Here is a 24,841-nt window from a genome sequence, read left to right as displayed (position 1 = left end):
ACACAAGTAAAGGAGGAGAACCACAGCAGCCAATGTTCTTCCTCTATGAAATGTTGGCAATATATGCCCAAGAGGTCCCAAGTAGAGGGCCATGCCCCCCACTACAGAATAAGGCAGCCCTCCCCACCACCACCACCACTGTCCGTATCAATCTGATCATAGGGTAAAATTCCTTCTTGACCCCAAATATGGTGGTCAGTCTCTCTAGCAAGACTGTCTAGCTAGGAACTTCTGGCTTTGGTCCCAACAGGAGTATTGGCACATCTCAGTTGAAGTCCCTAGCCTTGGCTGTAGCCCACACCTAATGCACCTGGGGAGGCTTAGAAACACCCTGACACACGTAGCAGAAAAGGGGTTGGTTGCGGACACCGAGCAAAGTTCAGAAGCATGGGAAATGCCCATAATAGGACATATGTATAGCTGCGCCTAGATCATCCCTGGCTAATTTAACCTCTTCTTAAACACCTCCAAGGATGGCAAGTCCACAACTTCCCTAGGCCATCTGTTTGACTGCCTCACTGTTCTACAAAACCTTTTAATAGGTGTCAGCATTTTTCCTGTTTAAGGCTAAAAATGTGAAGGAGAGAAGCTGTCAGTGAGATGGCAATATAGTGGTCAGAACAGTGGAATTAAGTGCCCTTGCTACCATGATTTGTTGCTTATTCTGACTGCCATGACTGTTTCTAAGTCCTTTACCCTCTCTGGTATTCAGTTTTTCCATTTTTACAAATATTGAACCTGTTTAGTGGCATACAGTTTCTGTCATGAGCTTTGAGAGCATTCAGTGAACAGTGCTGTCTACAGTCAAAGAACTATTTTTTTTTCTTTATTATGTTCTTAACCTGTTTTCTTTCCTCTCTCCCAGATCTGGACTCAGCAGGATCGGCAGGGTCTCCTCCACGTGTTAGCACAGCTATTACTGGACAAAGAATGTACTTTACTGATTGGCCGTCAATTTCGACCAATCTTACTAGATTTGCTGGAGCGAAATGCAGAAGCCATTAAAGCTGGCGGCCAGTTCAACCATGATCTGCATGAAAGGCTTTGTGTAGCCATGAGCAAACTTATTGTTGTCCATCCGGATGTACTGCCGTAAGTGGTGTGATATTTATTTGTGTGATATATGTATGCTGTCTGGCTGGGTGGGAGATGTTTTTTCTGGATATGGGTGGGAGAGACTATTTTTATAGAGGCTTGCCTTGAATTGAAACTACGGATTTGAGAATCTAAGTCTTTAAAGAAAATAATAGTTAAATGAATGTCATGCCAATGTCTAACATCATCTACAACTGAACAGTTGGAATACAAAGGAAAATATCAGGTGTCTGGGGTGTAGACGTGTATGAAAATTACTCAAAATTTTCAAAACTACCTGATATCAGCTGCTTGCTAAAATGTTGCTGTTGCCCAAGTGTAGGCGTGTCTGGACGTGAGTGTTAGAATATTTGAATATTAGTGCAAGGGACGCACGCACCTACTGAAAACAGCAGGAGACAGGTTTAAACCTAACGAGAGAGTTTTTTATTGTTTTTTTTACTCAGTGCATGGTTAACGTGTGGAACTTTTTATTATAGTTGGTTTTAGAGGCATATGGTACAGTCAGGTTTAAAAACAAACTAGGCAAATTCATGCAAGATAGATTTCCTAACAGCTGTTAAACAGATGAAGATGTGTCCTATGGCATCACTAAAGCAGCAGTGGTGAATTTTAGGCAGGATATTACTTAGATATACTGCAGAATATGCTGTTCCCTCTAAAGTGGGGCTGTCCAATGTCAGAGTGGCTGGGGGCTGCACCCCACATGGGATGCAGGCCCCGGGTGAAACACCACATGGGCTGTGTGCAATGTGGGCTCCCCAGGACTCCAGCTGGGCAAACAGTGTAAAGTGCTAGCTGTCACTGTCACAGGTGGTTTCTCCTCCTGCCCCCCCAAGCCAGCTGCATGAGCCCACCCCCACCCCACTGTTGTTTGAGCAGCACAGGCTTCCTGCCCAAGCCCTTCTGTTGGCACTATCACACATGCAGAAAGCTCAGTAGGTCTTCTGTCATAATATTCTGCCCCAGGGAACCCAACCACCACCCATGGCACTAGCTAGAGCAGTGGGGGATGTGGTGGCCAGCTGGGACCTCTATGAATTAAAATTTTTTTTGTAGTCTACATTGTTTCTTTGCTACAGCTTGACTACTTTGTCTGACTCCAGTGTCTTCACTTTTTTTTAAGATTTGCTTTAAGATATTTTAAGGATACTGCCCCAGTGTTTCAAAGGCTCTTCCTGGAGAGTTCAGATACAAACACGGTCCGCTATGGGCGCAGGCGAATGAAGTTACGGGATCTCATGGAGGCAGCCTACAGATTCCTACACCAACAGCCATCAGTATTTCGGGAGCTGTGGGACTGGGGTGCATGTGTTCCATTGCTAAGGAGTCATGATACTTTGGTCCGCTGGTAAGTTTAAATCTCAAAGTCTCCTCCAGTCTGAGCCAAATAATGTTTTGAATTTCTCAACATTTTTTAATGGTAAAGGTGAGAGAATCTTTCAGAAGTACGAGGCAAAGAATGAGTTTGGATTAAAGAACTGTTAGGGCTGCCCTTACAATCCTGAGAATAAATTACGCTGCCTGAACCTTCTAGCCTCACTAAATGAAGAATGCACGAGATTTAGAGGAATTATCTTTAACATGTGCATACCATAAAATCTGTGTTAGCTGGCATCCCTGGGGTAAGGTAAAAATTCTGGTTATTGGAATTTCCAGTTAGTTAAATGCCAGGTAACAGAGATTTTACTGTACTTCCTTTTCCTTCTGCTACTATTGCTGTGCTTCTCAGGAGCAGCTGAGAAGCACTATGTCCTTCTATTAGTGCCATTAGCTACAGAGCCTTTGGATCCAGGAAATTAGTGTTTCCTGATCAGGTCTAGTTCCTGATGGAGGTCAGAAATACCCAGAAATGTTGCTAGATGGCTCACTGTCTTTGTGGTTCACAAATGGGGCCTACGTGGGTGGGCATTCGAGAGTACTTGAAGCTAGAAGTGACTTCCAGGCACCAGAGTGGAGAAAGATTTAAAGGGAGGTCAGTTCATCATTGAGCAATGCACTGTGGAATACTGGAAACATGTCACTATTTGCATTTTTATGGAAATGATAGTGAGGCTACTGTGTGTAGTTTTACCAATTATTTCAAATCATTGGTAGCTTCCATTTTTTTAAGAAGTGCTGTGACTCGCATGACAGCACAGCAAGGCATAAATTTCTGCTTCATATACTGTCTTTATAGAACTATTTATTGCTTTTTGAGTCATACTCTGTTTCAGTATACTGTATCAGTCACATTTTTTGAGGACTGTTTTATTTTATTGTAAATTGAAACACTTGGAAAACTCAGAGTCCAATAAAGCACCAAAATATGAAAGAGGGAATAGCATATATTTCAGTATTTTGCCACTGTTTGTTTCTGTCATAACAAACTTTGATAACTGATGGAAAAAATTCATAGCCAACATCATTTACGTTCTAAAATGAGCCTCTTTCTTGCTGTGTGTGAGAGGCATCACATTGTTGGAGAATCCTATTTTTTATCTCCTCTCAAATATCTCTGTAAAAAGTTGTGGAAGATTTTTCAAAACGGTGTTCTCATTTGTGATTCTGACCTATTCAAACTATACTTCTCAGGTACACTTCAAATTGCCTTGCTTTGGTTACATACATGAATGATGAGCACAGATTATCTTTCCTTAAGAAGATCTTCAATCCAGAAGAGTTGATACATTTCAGGCTAAAGTAAGCTGAACACCTTTTACATTTAATACTTTGCCACAGTTGAGTATATTTGTTTATGGCTTCCAGCTGTAATGTTAATATGGATGTTAATTTGATAGGCTACTGGAAGAATTGCAGATGCAGAATGTGGAAAGAGCCCTTGTTTTGGCAAATTCAGATACCACCCTTTGGCACAAAGAGAATGAGCTGCAGTACACTCAAGGAGAGATTGTCTCGTGTGATCTCTCTGCAAATGTAGTAGCAATATGTGGAGTTGTCTTACCCAGGCTGCAACTTGTGTCCAAAGAACAGGTATGTACAAGCTTGATTCTTACTTATATTATTAAAATGTGATAAATGCTCTGAACTAATTTATCTTTGTTAATTGCTTAAATAATACTGAACATATGCAGTGCACAGTATACATTCTATTTTGCCTTGTGCCATTGTTGGCTACAAATGTCCAACTCGGGAGCCTTAAAATTCTAGTTTATTAGGCGGATTGAAACACTGTAATCATAAACCTTGGGGCTGGTGTACACACACACACACACACACACACACACACACACACACACACACACACACACACACACACACACACACACACACACACACACACACACACACACACACACACACTAGCAGACTACAGAGTCAGGTATACCTATCCTACAAGCGCTGGAGTCTGTCATTGAGGCTTCTTTCAGTGTGGTGTTATCTTCCAGAAGAGGGTCGCCAGCTGGTCCTTCTGGCTGGACAGGTCTGGTCGAGTTGGAGATCAAGAGGGCACCACTGAGGGTCACTTTTCACTGCCTTTTATCTGTCCTTGGCAGACTTCGGTGACTCCCCAGTTTTCTGGTTTGCCCAATCCAGGGGTCATTGACCCTCGTGGGACTCATTCCCCCCCCCCCCCGGTGGCTACTGGACGGCATCTGTCAGCCCCAGGGGTCGTTCGCATGTATGTGCAGGTTTGGGAGTCCGTTGATGAATTTTGAATAGGGCTCTGGGAGCAGTTGATCTGGAGATACTCAGCCCAAAAGTTGGTCCCTGGCATTGATTAACTCAGACCAGGGCTTCTAGCCCTTGATCAGTCAGGTTTAGAGATTTCCCGGTTGTTACATTGTCTTCTATTGAGTTCTTCCCTTGGTTGATCTGCAGCTTCTCAGGTGTTAATTGCTGTGTGCTACCTTGTTACACATTCAATCACTGATTCACTTGCTCTTTCAGAGGCCAGCCTGATACAGAGAAGGACAGTTTGATTCCTGCCCTTGTTAACATTGTTACAATGTATAACTTACTAAAACACATTTAGTTGAAAGGTGAGGAGTATAAAATATAAGCTACATGGCACACAAATAGATAAAAATACCAAACTACAAGGGGAGATACAAAATGCGCGCACACAAATTTTAAAACACAATTCCTTATCTTAAAGTGAGAGAGAGAGGAAGGAAGAAAAGGTAGAAAAAGAGAAACATGTCCAAAGAGGGGAGAGCGAATGCAGGCAAGAGGAAAAGGGGGCTTTCTGCTATACCATGTACTGAAAGTTTGTGAAGTGGAAGGTTGGCACTTCAAAGGAACTCAGCACTGAAAGGGTCAATACAGTTACTTGTTCTTTTTACGTATCAGTTCTTGAAAATTGCCTACAAGAGACTCTTCGGTGATGGATGTTTTAATTCTGTGTAACACTACCTTTCTAAATCGGGATTGTGGTTCTGTGACTGAACTAGCAAGGGGTCTGGTCCCTGGGTTATATTACTATGATTTTTTTTAGAACTCCTAGCCAACATAGCTACCTGCTAATAAGACTTCCCTTCGGGATGTAGCTACACAGAGAAAAGAGTGCTTCTGTAGCAGAGCTACTGTTGTTCATGAAGATAGTATTGTGAAGTCATTAGACAACCCACTTCTGTTGCCATATAGCATACCTCTACTGGGGGCACTACCAGCGCAGCTATGGTAGCAGCAGCTGTAGAAAACAAAAGTGGCGCTGCAAGCAGTGCAGTGCTGGTGGCCCGCCCCCTGTTTCTCCACGCCACTAGAGGGGGGATACGATCAGGATTTACAAAGTACTAAATGGTGAAGAGAAAGTAAATAGGAATTTAATAATAACTGTTTCTCACAGTACAAGAACTAGATGTCACAAAATGAAACTAGTAGATAGTAAGTTTAACACTAACAAAAGAAAGTGCTTTTTCACACAGCGTGGAACTCATTGTCAGCAGATGTTGTAGAAGCCGACAGTTTATGCAGATTCAAAAAGGGATTAGACAAATTGTTGGAGGAAAGGGGTATCAGTAACTATTGAGCATAGGAGTTAGGGATACAGTCCCTGAATCAGAACTTCCTAGACCTTAAATGCTGGAGGCTACAAGTGGTAGATGAATAGTGGCGGGAAAATAACCCTGTTCATACCCAGTTTATTCTCCCTTTCAGCATCTGCTCTCTGCTACTGTGACACAGGCTATTGAGCAAGATGGACTTATGGTCTGACCCAGTAAATGGCAGTTCCTACACTTTCTTTCTTGTCCTTTCCTGTAGCTTCAGCCAGTAGTCGCAAACTACCATCTTTCCCCACCAGCATCCATTTTGCTTTCCCCCCTTGTCTAAATTCAGTTTTAGACCATATCCAGCCTCAACACCATTGTTTCATCTTTCAGATTTTAAAAAGCAGGAAAGGACATAACATACAGTAGCATCAATTTTGAAGATTTTTTCAAGTGGTGAGGGCCAAGGAGGTGGACAATTAAATTACAACCTACATAAATCTGACTTACCACCTGCTAGTTTTTATAGATAATTGATACGAGTTCAAAATAGAGTGCTTTTTACTTGGTTCCAGTGAAAAAAAAATTCTATTTTAACTCTCTTTCTTTTGCTTACTAACAGGAAATAGCAAGCTCTGTATAATAAACTAAAGCTTTCAGATTCTAGTGTTATTTTACCAGCTTACATAATTAAAGCATATGATTGCCCTTCTAAAATTTAAATCTACTACTCCGAGCTTGGTAAACTCTGCACAGATTTATGTCTTCCTCTTCTGAGATGCAGCTGAATTTAGTGACCTCACATACCGCCTATGCATGTATGAATAGATTTGGCTCTTTAAAATCAGGACTTTTATTTAAAAGGTCAACAAATTACCATTGCTGTATGATCTTGATAAGGATTCATCATGCACCTGTGATCTTTTTTTGAGACTTAATCTACAAATATACATTAAATCAGTGGTGACCCACTGGGCTGCGAGCCACATGAGTGGTGCAGAGTCAGCACACCAGTTTGATCTGACACTGCCCTGGTCCCACACGTTGGATTGGGTCCCAGGCCACATGTTGGACCTGCTGCCTGAGCCCCATGTGTGCCAGGTTAGGCACACTGCCTTCACACCAACCCATCTGGCACACAAGACAATGTTATCTGGCCAGAGGGCTTGGAATTAGGTGGCAGGGGAGCAATGTCAGTGTTAATTCCCATTGCTCCCTTAGTGCCAAATTTCCAGACTTTGGGGAGCTTTGTAGACCAGATCTGGTCATTAGGCTAGAATTTGAGCACCACTGCATTCAATTATTACTAAGACTGCCTTCTTGGCACAGTAGTAAAACTGTTTCTCTGTTGTCCTTGACAACTGCAGCCTGACAAGTTTTGAGAATAAATTGGTTAATACATATGCTTTTATGAAGTGTGTGTTTTATGATAGTTTTTTAAATGGCCTGAATCTGTATTTAAATGCTAACTATAAATTGTGGAATGTCCAATCTGTGGTCCACCCAGCCCTTGATTTTGCTTGATATACGCTTGGAGTTATAAATAATGTAGTAACTCAAATTTTCTATCCTATTAGGAAAGCAACATTAACCGGTTTGTGATGGTTGAGTCTACCTGCACAAATCTTCAAGCCCTTGCTATAGCGGTAGCTTTCCAGAATCCTGTGTTGTTGGAAGGACCAATAGGATGTGGCAAAACTTCTTTAGTTGAATATTTGGCAGCCACTACAGGAAGAATAAAGCCTCCTCATATTCTCAAAGTCCAGCTTGGTGATCAGACTGACAGTAAGGTAACAGAAAAACATTCCTCCTTTGAAGCAAAGGCAAACTCATTTGTGCTTATTAAGATACCATCATTGTAGCTCCATTTATTTTTCTAATAAAGCAATACATACATTTACACTGAGTTTGTTTGGAATGTGAAGTATTGTACTGCAACAGGCTCAAGTTCCCAGCGAGAATCAGAGTTTGAGGATGAGAAATCAAGAAAAGTTCTTATTAATTTTTTAATTCTATGCATGAACTACATTATATCCATACAGTTTCTTTAAAGTAAAATACTTATTAGGGTTTTTCCACATGAGAGAGTTGCATCAGTTTAAATAAGGTGTATTCTAAAATTATTTAGTAATATTGCTGGTGCTAAAGGCTTTGTGGGCCCTCTTGTTTTAGTTTACATTAGTTGAGGACAGGTTTAAGTTGAGTTGAAATAAGTCTTTCTTACAATAAATGTCCACACAGAAATTATACTGGTCCAGCAACATAGATTTAATGGCTGACTTGAGTTAAGTTGATGTGACCTTCTTGAATAGATAAGGCCTTAGTAAAAATAATTGCACGCTCATCCCATTGAGCTTGAGCTGATGTATGTTCCCAGTGCACACTGTGGCTGGAGAAGGGCACATGAAGGTTTTGTTAAATATTTTGTTTTCTGTGTAGCTGAACTTATTGTGCTGGCCTTAAAGGTTTTATTGTCACATGCAGCAGCCAGCCCTCCTTTCATGGAAGAGTAGGGTGTATTCTAGTCAAATAAAACTAGGTGTAAGATTGCCAGCTCTAAGAGATGTGAAAAGTTTGGGCATAAGTAATAAAGCATCAAAATGTAAAGGAAAATATATAACTGAACTAACAAATAAAAGTATAAGTAGAACGGGATATTTTTACTTCCAGAAAATCTATTTGTTCTAGAATATTTTATTTTAAAAATGAATCTTACTTTACCTATTTATACGTGATAGGTTTGTGACTAGAATTCACTATAGCTGTCTTTTGTTTAATATGTTTGTTATCCTGTTTAGTTTCGGCCCTTCCTACCCTTTGTTTTATATAGGTAGATGGATGCAATTTTAGAAGTAAGAAACTGTCTATGAAGCTGCAGTGTTTGTGGTATTAGGGAGACGTGGTGTACCAGAAACTATAAATGTATTTTATAAATAGGCTATGTTCCAAATTGTAGGATCCCCTTTTAAAAATAAAATCTGCATTTAATAAAAATGCAAAATGTCTTAGTTTAGGCTGAATGCAACCAATTGCTGTTAAGTATTTCTAAAGCTTATATTCCTTTTAGGTTTAACACTTCCCCCCCCCCCCAAAAAAAAAAACCCCAAAACAACAAAAAGCCCCAAAATAGCTGTTAGCTAATGTTACTAGCAGTACACTTATATTTAGGGAAGGGCGTTTAAGTGCAACTTGAAGGTCAATATCAGGTGTACAATGTATTTCCTGAATTATCAAGCTGTATAGTAAAACGTATTGCGCTCTTTTGCAGACGTTACTTGGTATGTATCGTTGTACAGATGTGCCAGGGGAGTTTGTGTGGCAGCCAGGTACCTTGACACAAGCTGTCACCAAAGGACACTGGATACTTCTGGAAGATATCGACTATGCCCCTCTGGATGTGGTACATGACTTCATCTGCTCTTATAAGCAACATTGTAAAATCAGTAGATCTTGCTAACTGGTTTTGAAGGCTAAATCACAGTATTGTGTTGACAGATTGGATCTGATGTATGGCAGAAGGGAGTTAGGGAATGTGAATTGACAAATTGATATAACAGGCTCTTTTTCTCTTTGTAGCTTTAGAGTCCTACTAATGGTAAGGCTTTTGTAATATTTCCTTCATTGTTTCTCACACATTCCTTCTCACTCCAGCTGGGGCAGGCATGAAAAAAGTTCTGCATTAAGCTTAAGAGTAACACTATGCCATTTACAGTAATTAATTTCTCAGAGTTTCACAACTGGTATTCATTAGGGAAGCTTTCCTCTTACATTGATGACTGTAGAAAACTACACTTGCTTTTTTCTACAAATAATGCTTTCACAGAAATATTTTCCCTTCTAGTCTCTTGGGTATCTGCTGCAAAATGTTCCTTCAGCGTAGTTGTTTCATATCTTTTATGGGACTGACTAGGCTTCCAGTTAAGTTTTTATTAGAATATAAGCTTTCAGAAGTAGGGATCTCACAGCAAAGCTGAGAGAGATTCTACTAGTGACGTGATTTTCATAATTATATGAGGTTGCTTGAAATATTAAGAAGTGTCCTATTTTGAAAACTATACTAGAGTTTAATTGATCATTGTTTGTTTGTTTGTTTGTTTTAATGAATCATTTGTAATCTGTGCTTTTTTATAAGTCTGCATTTGACAATTTTCTTTATTGTGTGTTGGTCACAGCCTTAGTTCCTTCTGGAGTCCCTCTGTTCTCCTACACAAACACCCTGAACATTGCCTTTTCATAGAATCGCAGAAAATTAGGGTTGGAAGGGACCTCAGGAGGTTATATAGTCCAATCTCCTGCTCAGAACAGGACCATTCCCAACTAGATCATCCCAGCCAGGGCTTTCTCTATTCAGGTCTTGGAAAACCTCCAGGGTTGGAGATTCCACAACCTCTCTGGGTAGCCTGTTCCAGTGCTTTACTACCCTCCTAGTGAGAGTGTTTCCTAATATCCTACCTAAACTTCCCTTGCTGTATCTTGAGACCATTGCTCTGTGTCCTGTCATCTGCCATCACTGAGAACAGTCTAGCTCTGTCCTCTTTGGAACCCCCTTCAGGTAGTTGAAGGTTTTTATTAAATCCCCTCTCAGGCTTCTCTTTTGCAGACTAAATAAGCCCAATTCCCTCAGCCTCTCCTTAGAAGTCATGTGCCCCTGTCCCCTAACCATTTTGTTGCCCTCTGCTGGACTCTGTTCAATTTGTCTACATCCTTTCTGTAGTGGGGGGCCCAAAACTGGACACAGTATTTTATATGTGGCCCCATTAGTGCTGAATAGAGAGGAATAATCACTTCCCTTGATCTATTGGCAACACTTCTACTAATGCAGCCTAATATGCCATTAGCTTTCTTGGCTCATATTCAGGTTATTGTCCACTGCAACCTCTAGTATGTACACTGTAACATGCAGGTGTTGCTTAGCCAATCTGTCCCCAGCCTGTACTGGTGCATGAGATTGTTCCATTCTAAGTGCAGGACTTTACACTTTTCCTTTTTGAACCTCTTTAGACTTCTTTTGGTCTAATCCTCAATTTGTCTAGGTCCCTCTGAATCCTAGCCCTACCCTCCTTCATATCTGCTACTCCCCCCAGCTTGGTGCCACTTGCATACTTGCTGAGGGTGCACTCTGTGCCATCTTCCAGATAGCTGATGAAGATATTGAACAAAACTGGCCCCAGGACCGCCCCTGGGGTATTCCACTTGAAACTGGCTGCCCAACTAGACGTCAAACCATGTCATCCTTTTGTATTTCCCTTCACATATCCCTTTGCCCTTGCCAAAGTTGCCTATGCCTAGGGCGCTTTGTCTTGCCTTCTTTTTTCCCAACCAGTATTATCCAGTATTATTTTCAGTCTGGGAGAAGAAAAATTGTCAACATTTTATGTTCTCTTGGGATGATGGACAGAAGTTACAGATATAGATTCATAGGTGTTAGGGTCGGAAGGGACCTCAATAGATCATCAAGTCCGACCCCCTGCATAAGCAGGAAAGAGTGCTAGGTCTAGATGACCCCAGCTAGATACTCGTCTAACCTCCTCTTGAAGACCCCCAGGGTAGAGGAGAGCACCACCTCCCTTGGGAGCCCGTTCCAGACCTTGGCCACTCGAACTGTGAAGAAGTTCTTCCTAATGTCCAGTCTAAATCTGCTCTCTGCTAGCTTGTGGCCATTGTTTCTTGTAACCCCCGGGGGCGCCTTGGTGAATAAATCCTCACCAATTCCCTTCTGTGCCCCCGTGATGAACTTATAGGCAGCCACAAGGTCGCCTCTCAACCTTCTCTTGCGGAGGCTGAAAAGGTCCAGTTTCTCTAGTCTCTCCTCGTAGGGCTTGGTCTGCAGGCCCTTGACCATACGAGTCGCCCTTCGCTGTACCCTCTCCAGGTTATCCGCATCCTTCTTGAAGTGTGGCGCCCAGAATTGCACGCAGTACTCCAACTGCGGTCTGACCAACGCCCTATAGAGGGGAAGTATCACCTCCCTGGACCTATTTGTCATGCATCTGCTGATGCACGATAAAGTGCCATTGGCTTTTCTGATGGCTTCGTCACACTGCCGGCTCATGTTCAACTTGGAGTCCACTAGGACTCCAAGATCCCTTTCCACCTCTGTGCCACCCAGCAGGTCATTCCCTAGGCTGTAGGTGTGCTGGACATTTTTCCTCCCTAGGTGCAGCACTTTGCATTTCTCCTTGTTGAACTGCATCCTGTTGTTTTCTGCCCACTTGTCCAACCTATCCAGGTCTGCTTGCAGCTGTTCCCTGCCCTCTGGCGTGTCCACTTCTCCCCATAGCTTTGTGTCATCTGCAAACTTGGACAGAGTACATTTCACTCCCACGTCCAAGTCGCTGATGAAGACATTAAAGAGTATCGGTCCAAGGACCGAGCCCTGCGGGACCCCACTGCCCACACCCTTCCAGGTCGAGACCGACCCATCTACCACGACTCTTTGGGTGCAACCCTCTAGCCAATTCGCCACCCACCGGACTGTACAGTCATCCACATCACAGCCTCTTAATTTGTTCACCAGTATGGGGTGGGATACCGTATCGAAGGCCTTCCTGAAGTCCAAGTATACGACATCCACCCCTCCTCCTGTGTCCAGGCGTTTCGTAACCTGGTCATATGGGAATGTCTGTTTCCAATCAAATGTTTGATCTAGGTGTCCTTTCCTTAGGTAGTGGAAAAATATTAGGCTTCAAACATATACAGAGGCAGAACTCTGTTTATTGTCTATTTGGCTAGACTAATCAAAAGGCAAAACTTCTGTCTCATGTAATGCAGGGTTAAAAACAGCCAGGCTGAAGTAAGATGAAAAATAACATGGTGACCATCATATTTCTCTTTGGTCTTTATTACAGTGTGAATGCCAGCAGAAAGACACGTAGGCTAAGTACAGACAGTCAAAGTCCAAGGCTGAATCGATTTAATCTTTGCACATCAGTCTAAGCTGCATAGATTGAAGCGAAAAGCAAGTGAACAGACGTTCACTTTTGATCCCAGAAATGCAGCCACATGCGTGCAGTGGCCCAAGCAAGAAGCCAGGGGGCACAAGAGCACACCTTCCTGTTTGTGTCAAAGCTAGGGAGGATTTGCAGTGGAGGTGCAAAGTATCCTGGTATGCTGGGGGACTGTGAATTAACTTGAATCTGAAGAGGTTCTGGGATAGAAGTTCAATAAACTGATATAACTGAAATCAGTAAAGTCTGATACTACTTCCATCCAGGTTTATCTTAAATGGATTTTGGCCATTTTGAAAGTAGTTTATATGCACTGAACTTCTGTTGTGTTGTAGATTTGAGCCGGTTTCTGATCGCTTATACTGGTTTATGTGTAATTTCTGTTCCTAGCCATAGACTTGACTGGCTAAAACTTCTACCTTTGAAAAAAGAACTATCACCTCAATGGACTGTTAGTTTAAAGCTTAGTAATGAATGCTGAAATATAGGTATTAATATGAATAGTTCATCTTCTTAACAGAATTGTTGGGTTTTGATTTCTTGAGCACACAGTGTTAAAAAGATTTCCTACATGAGGAGTTTATTTAAACCTGAAGTTTGCTGCAGGTCAGGAAAGATGTCATCCCATCTTTTTTGGCTGCAGAAGCCCCTGTTGAACAGGGGGGAAAAAAAAAAAACCTTCCTGATTTCAGCTGCAAAAAGATGGGGTGTTATCTTCCCCCAGCAGCAGCAATTTCCATTGCCGCTCTACAGAACTGTGTTTTCCAGAGTGCCCTGTACTCATCGATGCACACTCGTGTGCCGTTGCCACTGCTTCCTGCAGGGGCTTCAGCTGGAAAGTATGTAATGGAGGCAAAACAGGGGATGGGAGTGTAAGGCTTCCCCCTCTTAATGTAGCATCTAGGGCTTGTGCCCCAATTATTCACCCCTCATTACTCTCTTGGAAAGAGGGTGTAGTAAAATCTTCTAAGTGGAAAAAGGGTCTACTTTTATTGGAGAGAGGGTATAGTAAAATAAGATAGGACTTGGTGATCCTTACCAACATCTCTTAAAAGCAAGTACCTTTCAGTAAACAATTTATGGTGGGAGCTGCAGTTACTTGACTAGCACATATATAGAGTGCTCAGTGTAAGTAAGCTAATGAGCTAGGTAGAGTCTGGCTGGGCAGGCTGTCTGTTGGCCTCCTTTCTTCCCCCTCCTCCCCCCCCTCCCCACAAAAAAAATAAAAATAAAATAAAGCCTTTCTTTTCTTTAGATCTCTGTGCTGATTCCTCTGTTGGAAAAGGGAAAACTGCTGATTCCTGGTCGTGGTGACTGTTTAAAAGTTGCTCCTGGATTCCAGTTCTTTGCCACCAGGAGGTAAGCATGTAAAGTCAAATGAACATGACAGCATTACATGGGTTGTTTTTAGGTGAGACCCAGGAATTAAGATTAAATTGCAAACTATAAGCATAAAACCTTTAAGGTACAAGTCCAGACTTTCTTAATTATAAGAGCACGTAAAAGGAGTGCATTAAATGTATTGAATAGGACTAGCATTTTATACAACTTTAGCAAGATTAAAGGTTCATAGTTTTCAAACCCCCACAAATATTTGGAAATATGTGATACAGAAAAGATGGGAGGATTACAATAGGGTTTATGTAACAGAGCATGGGAGTGCTGCACAAGGCAGCACTGCTAAGCGCACAAGTTTAGAAACTGAAATTAATCCTGTTGTAGAATATACTGGTGATTCAACCAAGCATAATATTCTGTGAAACCTAATGGAGTGTGTTTGTTTAATTTAGAGTCTTCAGTTGTGCTGGTGGTTGGTACCGACAACAAAATAGCCATGCTGCTCTTCTGGATAAGTATTGGACCAAAATTCGCTTGGATAACATGAGTAAAGCAGAACTCACGGAGGTAGGTGGGATCATGAGCAGTAACAAAATGGAAGTCCATAAGGATGATTACAACCTGAGTTTATGTAATAGGTTTTGTTCTTGTTTTGTTATCCAGAATCCACAACCTGGCTGTATTGGTTTCAGAGTTGATAGTTTAGATCTGAAGTAAAGCTGCTGTCTCCTACAGAGGTTGGAAGTGAATTTAAAATTCGTAGATTATAGCACCTCTCCCACCCCCAAATTTAAGTGTTAAACACCACTTGAAGAGTCCAAAAACTTTTTCATATTTTGATAGAAAATGGGAATCAATGTTACTGAGCTGCTGTCTCAGCTTTAGTGCCCAATATTAAAATTAATTGAATTGATAAAAATTACAGAAGCCTGTAGGTTGTTTATTTTTTTTAATATATCTTTAGGGAGTATCTATTTTGGTGAGCTTAGTATATCAAACAAAATAACAGCTGAGAGACTAAAGCTTGTTTCACGGAGTAATTCTCTACAGCTTTTCTTTGTAACTCCAAGTGCAAATCTTAAGGCTTGTAATAGGGAGAAAATTGTTCCCATCAAAGATCTGAATGGACCTAATTAAATCTGTGAAGACTCGGGGGGGCAGTGGAAAGACTTCAGAATGCCTTTTTCAAAATTGTTCAGGGGTCATAAAGGCATAAAATGGAACCTTATGAAGTCTCACTTCTGTCCACAATCCTGATTTTGGCTTTTTGCAAAGGAATCCCCTAGTCAATAATAGCAGGAAGGCAATGAACCTTTTGTACTGCTGGGTCTTGCTACAGTGGGAGCTAACTGGTGTACCTATGGCCCTTATATTGCTTGTTAGAAGTTTACCAATCTGTGCACTGGGGCTGCATGCCTCCCAAGAATGAACCCATGTGAGCTGTGATTTCAACAAATTGTTGTTAAGCCAAGTAATATTTTCTAGTATCTTTGGATGCAGTGGTCACTTCCAAACGAGTTCAGTGTAAATCAGTGCACCTTGGAGAACCAATGTGGCTATGGTTGGCTGAACAGTCACAGGTATGGTTGTCTGCTGCTAACCAAGTGTTTGATCTAGACCTTTCCTCAGCCAATGAAAAAATATTAGGTTTCAAACATACCCAAGGACAAAACCATTGTATAATCAATTTGGTTTGACTTAGTCATAAAGGAAAAATTCTGTCTTGTATAAGTCAGGGTAAAAGATGCTAGGGTGAAGTAGAATGAAAAACAACATAGCAGTTATCATATTTCTGTTCAGTCTTCACTAACATGTGAGTGCCAGTAGAAGAAGGCAGAAGTGTAACTGGCCAGGATTATTTCTACCCTTTGAGAAAAGAACTAGCATCTGAATAGGATGTTAATTTAAAGCTTAGTAATGAATACTGAAATATTAGCATTAATGAATAGTAATCTTTTTTAGCAGAATTGTCTGGTTTTAATATCTTTAGTACACAATGCTTAAACAATTTCCTACATGAGTTGAGTTTAAATAATCCTTCACCCAGTTGCAAAACTCTTACATTTCCCAGAGGACAAGTTCCATCTCCTAGTGTAGCTGGTTAGGACAATCTGCAGTATCTTAAACTTTTGTAAAATATATTGAATTTGACAATATGTTTTGGATTTCTCATTGTAGATCTGATTGAAAGCTGCCAGTTTTAAAATTTTATACAGAACTTTTCTGATGTCTTTTCAGCAAATTTCAGTTGTCAAAACTTTTTTCAGGAAAGATTTCTGAATTTTTTTCAGGTTTGACAAGTTTGGGATTTTTTTAGTCTGGTCTAATTAATAGATATATTTTTAATTCAGTAAACACTTCTTTAATTTACATGAAATCAGTGCACCTGGAAGTTTCTGAGTTTAAGGGTCCTGTAGTATAGAAGGTAAAAGTCCATTTTGTATAAGAATACTTAGGTTTCTACTGGCAACCTAGTGTGCATGTTAGGACTGTAATTAAATATATATGGCTACCAGTTGGCTTCTGATTTTATACAGATGTATTTAATAAAAATAAAAAAAAAATTGTAAAGAAAATTGACAAAGAACAAAAAAGCAAATTCTGACTAGGACTCGAATATTTTTTGGGGGTGTCGGGTGTCAGTTTTTTATTTTACCTGGCTATCCTTGATATTTTGTAAATTGCACACACACAGTGCATAACTTCTTTGTGGTATGAAGAAAAATGAATACTGTGGAAATAGTATGGTATCTCTTCCTGCTTCCAGTTCAGCTTAAAACGTGTTGCCAGGTTCATTGTGAAGTCTGGACAGGACCTTTCTAGTGAGTGGCATTAATTTTGGAATCTTAGGATCAGAGCAACTCCAGCCCACTTAACTTTGTATTTTGCATTGCATCTGAGAATGGAAAAAATGTTGTTTTCATATGGAAGATAAAAATGAGTTGGAGTTGCTTGTTCATGTCCTGGGAATTCTGTGGAAGCAAAATTCTTAGCCTCCTTGAGGAGAGGAAGGGGCAGAGAGGTAGCAAACTCCTTCAGTGCTCTGGGCAGAAGGTGAGGTGGGGCATGAAGGGGAGAATGGGGATATTATGCCAACTGCTGGAGAGCAGGGGGGTAGAGTCTTACTTGCCCTGGCTGGCCTCTGCACTCTGGTAGCTCTGCAGTACTATGGTGGCAGCACGTGCTTGGACTGCTGCGGCTGTGGGACGGGTTTACTGTACATTAGCTGCAGTAGCCATGTGGCTTGGGATCCCCAAGGGCCTTCATTCTGGCATCCCTTCTGAAGTCATACCTAGGGCTGGTGTCCCACTGACTCTGCCTTAGGTGCATTACTGGTGGGGTGGGAGAGGGGAATGCAGTAAAAAGCAAAACTATAACCTTTTCTTAATGGAACCACATGCAACCTGCTTTGTCAGTAGGAAGGAAGCTTCAGTGAACTGTAGTAGTTACCACAAGTTTTTCCTGTTGGTCATATTTTTTGGTCTGGTACCTAAAAATTAGTAGCCCAAATTCATAAACCAGACAAAATCAAAATATAGTGTTGTAGGAGAAAAGAAAAACCCTTGTTTTGAAAATCCTTTCTTATTATTCTTGTCAGTTTCAAAAAACAAACAAACTTGGCAAAGCAACACTAGCCCACTATCTGTAAGAGGCTTCATCTTTGGAGACCAAAACTATGGCTCGTAACCCTTCTTAGAAGTGTTGATGGAAACTCTAATAAAACAGTAAACTATTTTGACCTATCTTTATCAGAACAGTGAGCAGAAGGTGTTAATGTCCATGATGAGTTCAGTTATGAGAAACATGATAGGAATGAGAGAGTGCCTTGTAGCATCAAGTTCAAAGTTGGACAATCTGTGTTTATGGTTAGTGCTAAATTTTATTTTTGTGTTTCCAGTTAGTCTTGAGTTTCAATATGCTAAATGAATTCTCATTGGAATATATATAGTCAAGTCCAGCAAGTCCTATTTTGACTTCCAAATCAATTTCCTGCCTCTGCCATTAGCCCTATCTGATGCCCCAGAGGAAAGCAAAACCTTCCATAATGTAATGTTCCTATCTGTGTGGGTGGGCATCAGGCTAAAGTTTTCTTTATTAAAAAAACCCCCCAAAAAATAAAAAACTCTTCTGCCCAGCACTGTAAGTCAGTGGTTTTCAACCTGTGGTCCATGGACCCCTGGGGGGTCTGCTGACTATGTCTAAGGGGTCCACAAAAGATGACAGTGAGCAATCAAATTATATAAATACCCACACTTACAAATCAAAGGGATCGTTCCTTCCATTCAAAATTTCCAAAGGGGCCTTTTTACCAGATTTGCCCATCACTTTGGGGTGTGCTTATTTATTAGGGGTACTTTTCTAGGGTTTTTGTAATTCTATCAATGTGCTGCTTGTGTTACTTGTGTTTCTATATGGAGCTGTATCTCTCCCTTCTGCAAGTCCTCACCCCCAGTGGAGCTATCTTGCAGGACTTGGTTTTAGTGGGGCTGGGTTCTTAGGCACGCACGCCAGGAATCAGTTCATTAAGGTAACAGTAAAATGAAGTCAGACAAAAGCACATAGGTGAACAGAATACCTCTGAATCTGGCTGGGTGTCCAGCTGACACCCTCATGGGCCAGCATTCAGTTCATTAAGGCACATCTGAGCCAAACTGGGTCAATCAGCCTATACAAGCTTAATCAGCCCGTATGCGTCTCAAGCTCAGTACATCCCAATCTTTTGCTCTAACTGTCCTAGTAGTGGTAGCCTCTTCTTGAGCAGACCTCACAGTATTTCTGGGCTTCACAGGGATATTTGGCTTAGGTAAAAGAAGTGTTGCTGCAAAGCAAGTGGGGAAGGAGAAGTAGAGAAGGAAAAAGACATCCGGTTACCACCAGTTTGACTATAAGAGTTATTTATTGTTAAGTATATGAAATGTATAATGGTACTAGTAATAATAGACATGCAAGGAAAAACAAACAAAACAATTACAATATTACCCTGGTTTAATTGAGTATTTGGGGAAACCTAGCTCAAGCTTAAATACAATTTAGGTTCAAAAAGCTATGCCTAGAGAGAAAAAGAGAGAGAGAAAGAGGGAGAGAGAGTGAGAGTTGGGAATCTTACCATTCCAAGGTAGTCGGGTGATTTGTTGACAAGCAAAGTTCCCAGCACGATCCTTGAAGGGAGATGATCTGTTTCTCCCAGCTTCTTGAGAACAACAGCGGATCGTGTCAGAGAGATTTCTCTCTCTCTTGAAGCACACTGTTTGCTGCTTTACAGCTTTCTTATACCATTAGTCTAGCCTCTTCAAAGCATTCTTTTAATTGTGTAAATCAAGAGGGTCCCAAGCCATAATTGACAGGGAAAATCCTGTTATATAAACAGTTTAAATTTAAATGAATTACCTTTTTCAGTGACAAGAGGTTATTTGGTTTGGAACATCTCAAGCAACTAATTAACAACCAGGAAAAACATTAAGTTTTAAGGAGTAACCAGACACCTAGGAGCCAGCTTGAAATTATTATGAATATACTGGAAGTGATCTTCTTAGATGGCCTAGCTATGCTTGCACTGTGAAGTCAGCATTAGTGTTTTGTATCTTACATGTTGGGAATAAGCCTCAATTTAGCATGACTTTCAGATTTTACTGTAGTCTTTTAACAGACTTAAGGGGATTACTTGGAGTGTTCATAAACTTTGTGGGGAGGACTTCCACCAGTCATCCCAGGAAAACTATGACAGCATTTGTGGCCAGGGCTCCAATGGGCTGGATGTTGTGATGATCCCTTAACCATTATTCAAATGTCGCCCATACCCCTTCTGACTTGGTCTCTTGCCTCAGCATTCCCTAACCTGGCAACTGAGTTTTAGTCAATCAGGTTTAAATAGGCCTCCCATAGTGGGGCCAGGGAATGTATAGTCCGAGATGCCTGTTAAACTTTTCTGATGCTTAGTTTTGGTTAAATGAGAGGTGCATGTGCATGTGGTGGGGGGGGAATAGAAAAAGTCCTTTGTAAATCCAGCAAGCTGGGTGGCAGACCTCCCTCAGGAAGACAGAGCTGACAGGTAACAGTCTGCACTTCATTTTAATTTTTTTTTTGGGGGGGGGGTCCACAAATGAAAAAAGGTTGAAAACCACTGCCGTAAATCATGAGATTGATTTCACTGAAGCAGATTAGTTGTTTTGCCAGAACAGTGTTCAACTTTTTATGCAGCTAGATTCCCATTTTAGGGAACAATTCTATCTGGAAGTTCCTGCCTTGAAGAACGATTATGGGAGCATACTGTAATTAAATCTCTGTGACTTCCAATTGGCTTCTGATTTTATACAGATTATAATTCCTGTCTCTCACAGGTTCTTCAGGGCAGATACCCTAATCTTGCTGTTGTATCCAGTCGTCTGTTAGACATTTATATTCAGCTGACCGGAGACAAACATCAGACATCAGAAAGCAGTTCTTCTGGTTCCAAGCAAATAGCAGAAGATCTATCAGAAACAAGAACAGAAAACAAAAGGCCAAGTCTGGAGGGTCGAGAACTATCTCTGAGGTATTCTTCTTTTATTGAGAGAGAATTTAGCTAGCTAGTATAGTAATTCTATTTTGGGGGGAGGGGGAAGGGAGGGAAAGGAGAGGCACATCATTAAAATGATTAACCAGCAATTTTAAAAAAAATTAAGGGACTTTAAAACGTTCCTTCTTTTTTTTTTTCATTTTAAAGTCATGTTTTAAGCTTCTTGCTCCCTTACCTTTAACAACAACATTACCTCCTTGCTGCTGCTTGTGACTTTCTCTCAAGGGTAAGATTAAAAGCAGGTTGGAAAAGAAACAGTTTTTCAGAGATTAAGGGTGTGGACACACACAGCAATCAAACTGCTCCAGAATGGCAGTGATTGAGAACCAGTTCACAACTGTGTGAAGTGCTCTGGCTCTGACCCCAGGGGGTGGGCGTGAGCACCCAGCTCAGCATGCCTTTCAGTGGGTAAGTGGGTGAGGATTACTTGTACCCATGCATGAGCTGGTTTTCAGTGAATTGGTTCAAAATACTTGATTTTTTTCAGGTATATTTTTTTTAACCATTCCAAGCGGCTTTACACCAATTCATCAGGTTTGTGTGTCTGTCAACTTCAGGTTTAAACTGCATTTAAACCAGTATAAGTGGTACATGTGTCCATGCCCTGAGCAATTTCACTCTTTGATGTCCAGCAGATGAAATAGGAACTGGCACCAAATATTTTAGGACTTTATATTCCAAGCTGTACAGGATTGTTTGCATAATTATAATTAAGATGCCTTGAATTGTTTGTCAGTTTGGGGTTGACAAGTATAGAGAGATCAGAAGTGAGATTTTTTTTTTATAATACTTTAATCTATACAGGTTAATACAATTTGTGTTTCTCACTTTCTGATACTTGCTAGTTTGAATTAGACACTGTTGCTGTTTAAGTAGGCATTTGTTTATTGGCGTGTATATAGTGAAACTTTATTTGTATTTAAAAAAAACCCTTGCATCTGAATGACAGTAAAATGAGTACCCATTTACCAAGGAAAATGCAGATTAAATAGGCTGAGATGAATAGGGCAAAAGAGTAGTTTTATATGACCATTCAGCTCTACCTAACCTGTTTATTCCCATTGCTTATTTTAGAGATTTATTGAATTGGTGCAGCAGAATTGCTTACAACTTTGACAGCTCTTCTTCAAGCACAACAGTGAATGTTTTCCAAGAGGTAAGATAAGATTCAGTTCATCTTAGAATTGTTTACTAATGGTTTTGGCATTATTCCCTTAAGTCCTTAAAAACACCCATTTTGGAAAAAAATTATGTAGGGCCTTCCCTTAGGCATTAGTTGGAGTGACTGACTGGGACAATGACAGAAGCATGTTAGAGGCATCCCTTACACCTTAGGTGAGGGGAAAATGTATATAGTTTCATATTGAATGTCATTCCAGTCTTCAGACTGCAATATAAATATTTGGTGGTCCAGTGTGGCTTGAGCTACATTGCTCCTTTTCTGGAAGTGTCTGAAATCTGAAGCGTCTGAAACAGGTATCGTCTGAAAACAGATCCATTTTAAACTTCATACTACTCTGTCTTGCTGTAGGTTCTGTTTACTATACAAAGGGGGTGTCTACATGTCACTATGGTGATGTTGCTACAGTGCTGTGCTTTAGTACTTCCTTCTGTATGCACAAAAGCATGGCGCAGTATGGGTGGTTATTGTGCTGTGCACATGGCGCATGGTCAGATTTCACTGCTACATCACTGTAGCAGCACACTATACTGGGGGAACAAGCCGCTACGTTGACCTTACTGCTGATCACATGTAGACCCATGTGATTGCTATGTTGCTGTTGCGTGCCATATGGTGGTGTGTGTCACTACATCACTGTAGGGTGATGTGTAGATGTGCCCAATATGTTATGTTAGGAAGATGTTATGTCAGAGACAGCCTTTTTATAAAAGCAGAAACAATTGGGAAAATATTTTTATATTCTGCACTTGTAATCCAAATGTTGTTCTCATTTGAAATAAAACAGTGCAAGCTTCAACACGAGAGAGAAATTAGAATGAGCACAGAGGAGCTTTTCTAAATATTGAACATCATGATATTAAATATGGGGCCTCTCCAATATAAGTGGATACTAGATAGATCCGGAAGATGGTAATCTCTTTCTCCCACACCAACAAAGCTCTGGTTTTATCACTGCAGGGACTTTTTCTAAAGACAGATGTCATAGTTGCAAGGCTGCTCAGTGGCCTGTTCAGGACTGTATCTAGCCTCTGCTGGTGCCGTTGTTGGAATTGATGCAGTAATTGTCATGTGGTAATTTTGTTTCACATGTTTCTTAAATTTATCACATGATGATTATTCTGTGTATGCATGTATCCATATATAATCAGGCTTCTTGAGGTTAGATAAAGTAATTAAATGGTATGCATTTTTGTTCCCCTTCCCCTAATTCTCCATGTTTACTGTTGGTAAGGAAATGTAAAATGTCTTCTTTTATTCCCAGCTATGGGTCTTTCCCTTTTCCCCTGCCATGGTCTGTAAACCAGGGCATTTTTCAGTCCTGCATAGGTGGAAAATTTAAGGTAGGGTGTGTCATGGGTCAGAGTGCCAGAACATGGAGAGGCTGAACAAATACGATTTCAAAACTCCCAACATGTTTAGCTATAGAAAAGTTACTTTAGGTTATTCTTGAAAGGTTTTTGTGTGTCCTTCTGAGCTCTACTAGAGACTTCTGGAATTAGATCAGCAGAAAAAATTCCATTCACTTTAGTTGTCTCTGAATTGGGCCCATGGTAATTGAAATGGTGGTATTTGGCAAGTTTTACTGAGTTAATCAAAGAATATAATGATATTCTATGTGATGTTTTTTCCTTGACAGGCAATGGATTGTTTCACAGCTATGCTGTCCAACCCAGGGAGCAGACAGAAAATGGCAGAAATTATTGGAAGCAAACTAAATATTTCCAAAAAAAAGGTATATTGAGAGAGTGACTACTGTGGTGTTTTATTGATAATCTTTAAAATAATTTAGTAAACAGAAGGTGAGGAATGGCTTGCAGTCTAAACCATAAAGTGAATATTAGTTGGAGAAATCCTTCTTAGAAAGATAGATGGTGTAAGCTTGAATCTGCTGTGTGTTTTTGTACATAAATATCAATATAGCCTCACAAGTTAAACTTATTCACTTCTGAAATGCAGATTGACCTCAGTGGGTGGTAGATAAAATAGAATGATAGCAGCACAGATTCCATAAGCAACACAGAGAAAAACTAGTACTTGCACACTGGGGAAAAAGACCACTGGAGAGGAGGAGGAGTAGAAGGTTCAAGTCTGTGAAATATTTTGAGTGAAAGTATACAAACATGATCAAATGAGCCTGTCCCATTGAGACACCACAGAAAACATACAGGGAGTGTTCTTAGCATACCATAGCAAGCAAAACTATGTAGTGGGAATAATGATGCTTTCTCTGCAGGCTGAGTACTACTGTCGTCTTCATAAACCAGAAATTGTAATAAGGGAGCAGGAAGTGTCTGTGGGAAGAGTGTGGCTGAAGCGGAAACAAAGCCAGGCACTTTTTGTACAAAGGTAGTCCACTTCTCCTATACCTTTTCCTCTCAAACGTGTTTTATGTGGGAAAAGAATGCATTGTGAATTAGAGAGTAGAAGCAGCATGTTAAGATAAACTTATGTCATTTTAGGCAAGGGTTATAAATGTCTGATTTCATCTCACTTACTGTATCCTTGACAGTTAGCTTTACTTGCCTTCAGACCAAGATGTTTACATTGCATCTCTAAAAACCCAAGTATGGAATACATTTGTATCTTTGGAGTTGGAATAACTTGTAATCATTTTGGAGCTGGAAATGCTGTTTGAAAGAGATGGGACAGTGATAGGAGTGACTGATTTTGTGTAGATGGCTCTTACTGGCTTAGATCAAGTGTTTTCAGGATGTGAGAAACCAGTTGTTCTTGTGGCATTAACTCCACTAAGTTGGCAGTGTGTGAAAAAAGAGAGAGGATACTTTTGAAA

At 40.7% G+C, this 24,841-nt stretch overlaps 1 protein-coding gene across 4 annotated transcripts in view; it reads left to right on the top strand.

The window, feature by feature from the left end:
- MDN1 (midasin AAA ATPase 1) overlaps positions 1-24,841 on the top strand; it is a 154,197-nt gene that overhangs the window by 12,422 nt on the left and 116,934 nt on the right. For all 4 annotated transcript variants that reach the window (XM_059732015.1, XM_059732018.1, XM_059732014.1 and 1 more), the window contains exons 2-13: positions 866-1,092; positions 2,222-2,446; positions 3,670-3,777; positions 3,876-4,068; positions 7,604-7,816; positions 9,295-9,426; positions 14,229-14,332; positions 14,764-14,878; positions 20,650-20,843; positions 21,942-22,023; positions 23,687-23,782; positions 24,284-24,396. In XM_059732015.1, the coding sequence (XP_059587998.1) occupies positions 866-1,092; positions 2,222-2,446; positions 3,670-3,777; positions 3,876-4,068; positions 7,604-7,816; positions 9,295-9,426; positions 14,229-14,332; positions 14,764-14,878; positions 20,650-20,843; positions 21,942-22,023; positions 23,687-23,782; positions 24,284-24,396 (1,802 nt within the window). The remainder of the gene's footprint in view (positions 1-865; positions 1,093-2,221; positions 2,447-3,669; positions 3,778-3,875; positions 4,069-7,603; positions 7,817-9,294; positions 9,427-14,228; positions 14,333-14,763; positions 14,879-20,649; positions 20,844-21,941; positions 22,024-23,686; positions 23,783-24,283; positions 24,397-24,841) is intronic.

The sequence above is a fragment of the Alligator mississippiensis genome, chromosome 1 (genome assembly GCF_030867095.1).
Source record: "Alligator mississippiensis isolate rAllMis1 chromosome 1, rAllMis1, whole genome shotgun sequence".
Classification (NCBI taxonomy): domain Eukaryota; kingdom Metazoa; phylum Chordata; order Crocodylia; family Alligatoridae; genus Alligator; species Alligator mississippiensis.
The sequence above is the reverse complement of the archived record's forward strand: the minus strand, read 5'-3'. Positions and strand labels throughout refer to the sequence as shown.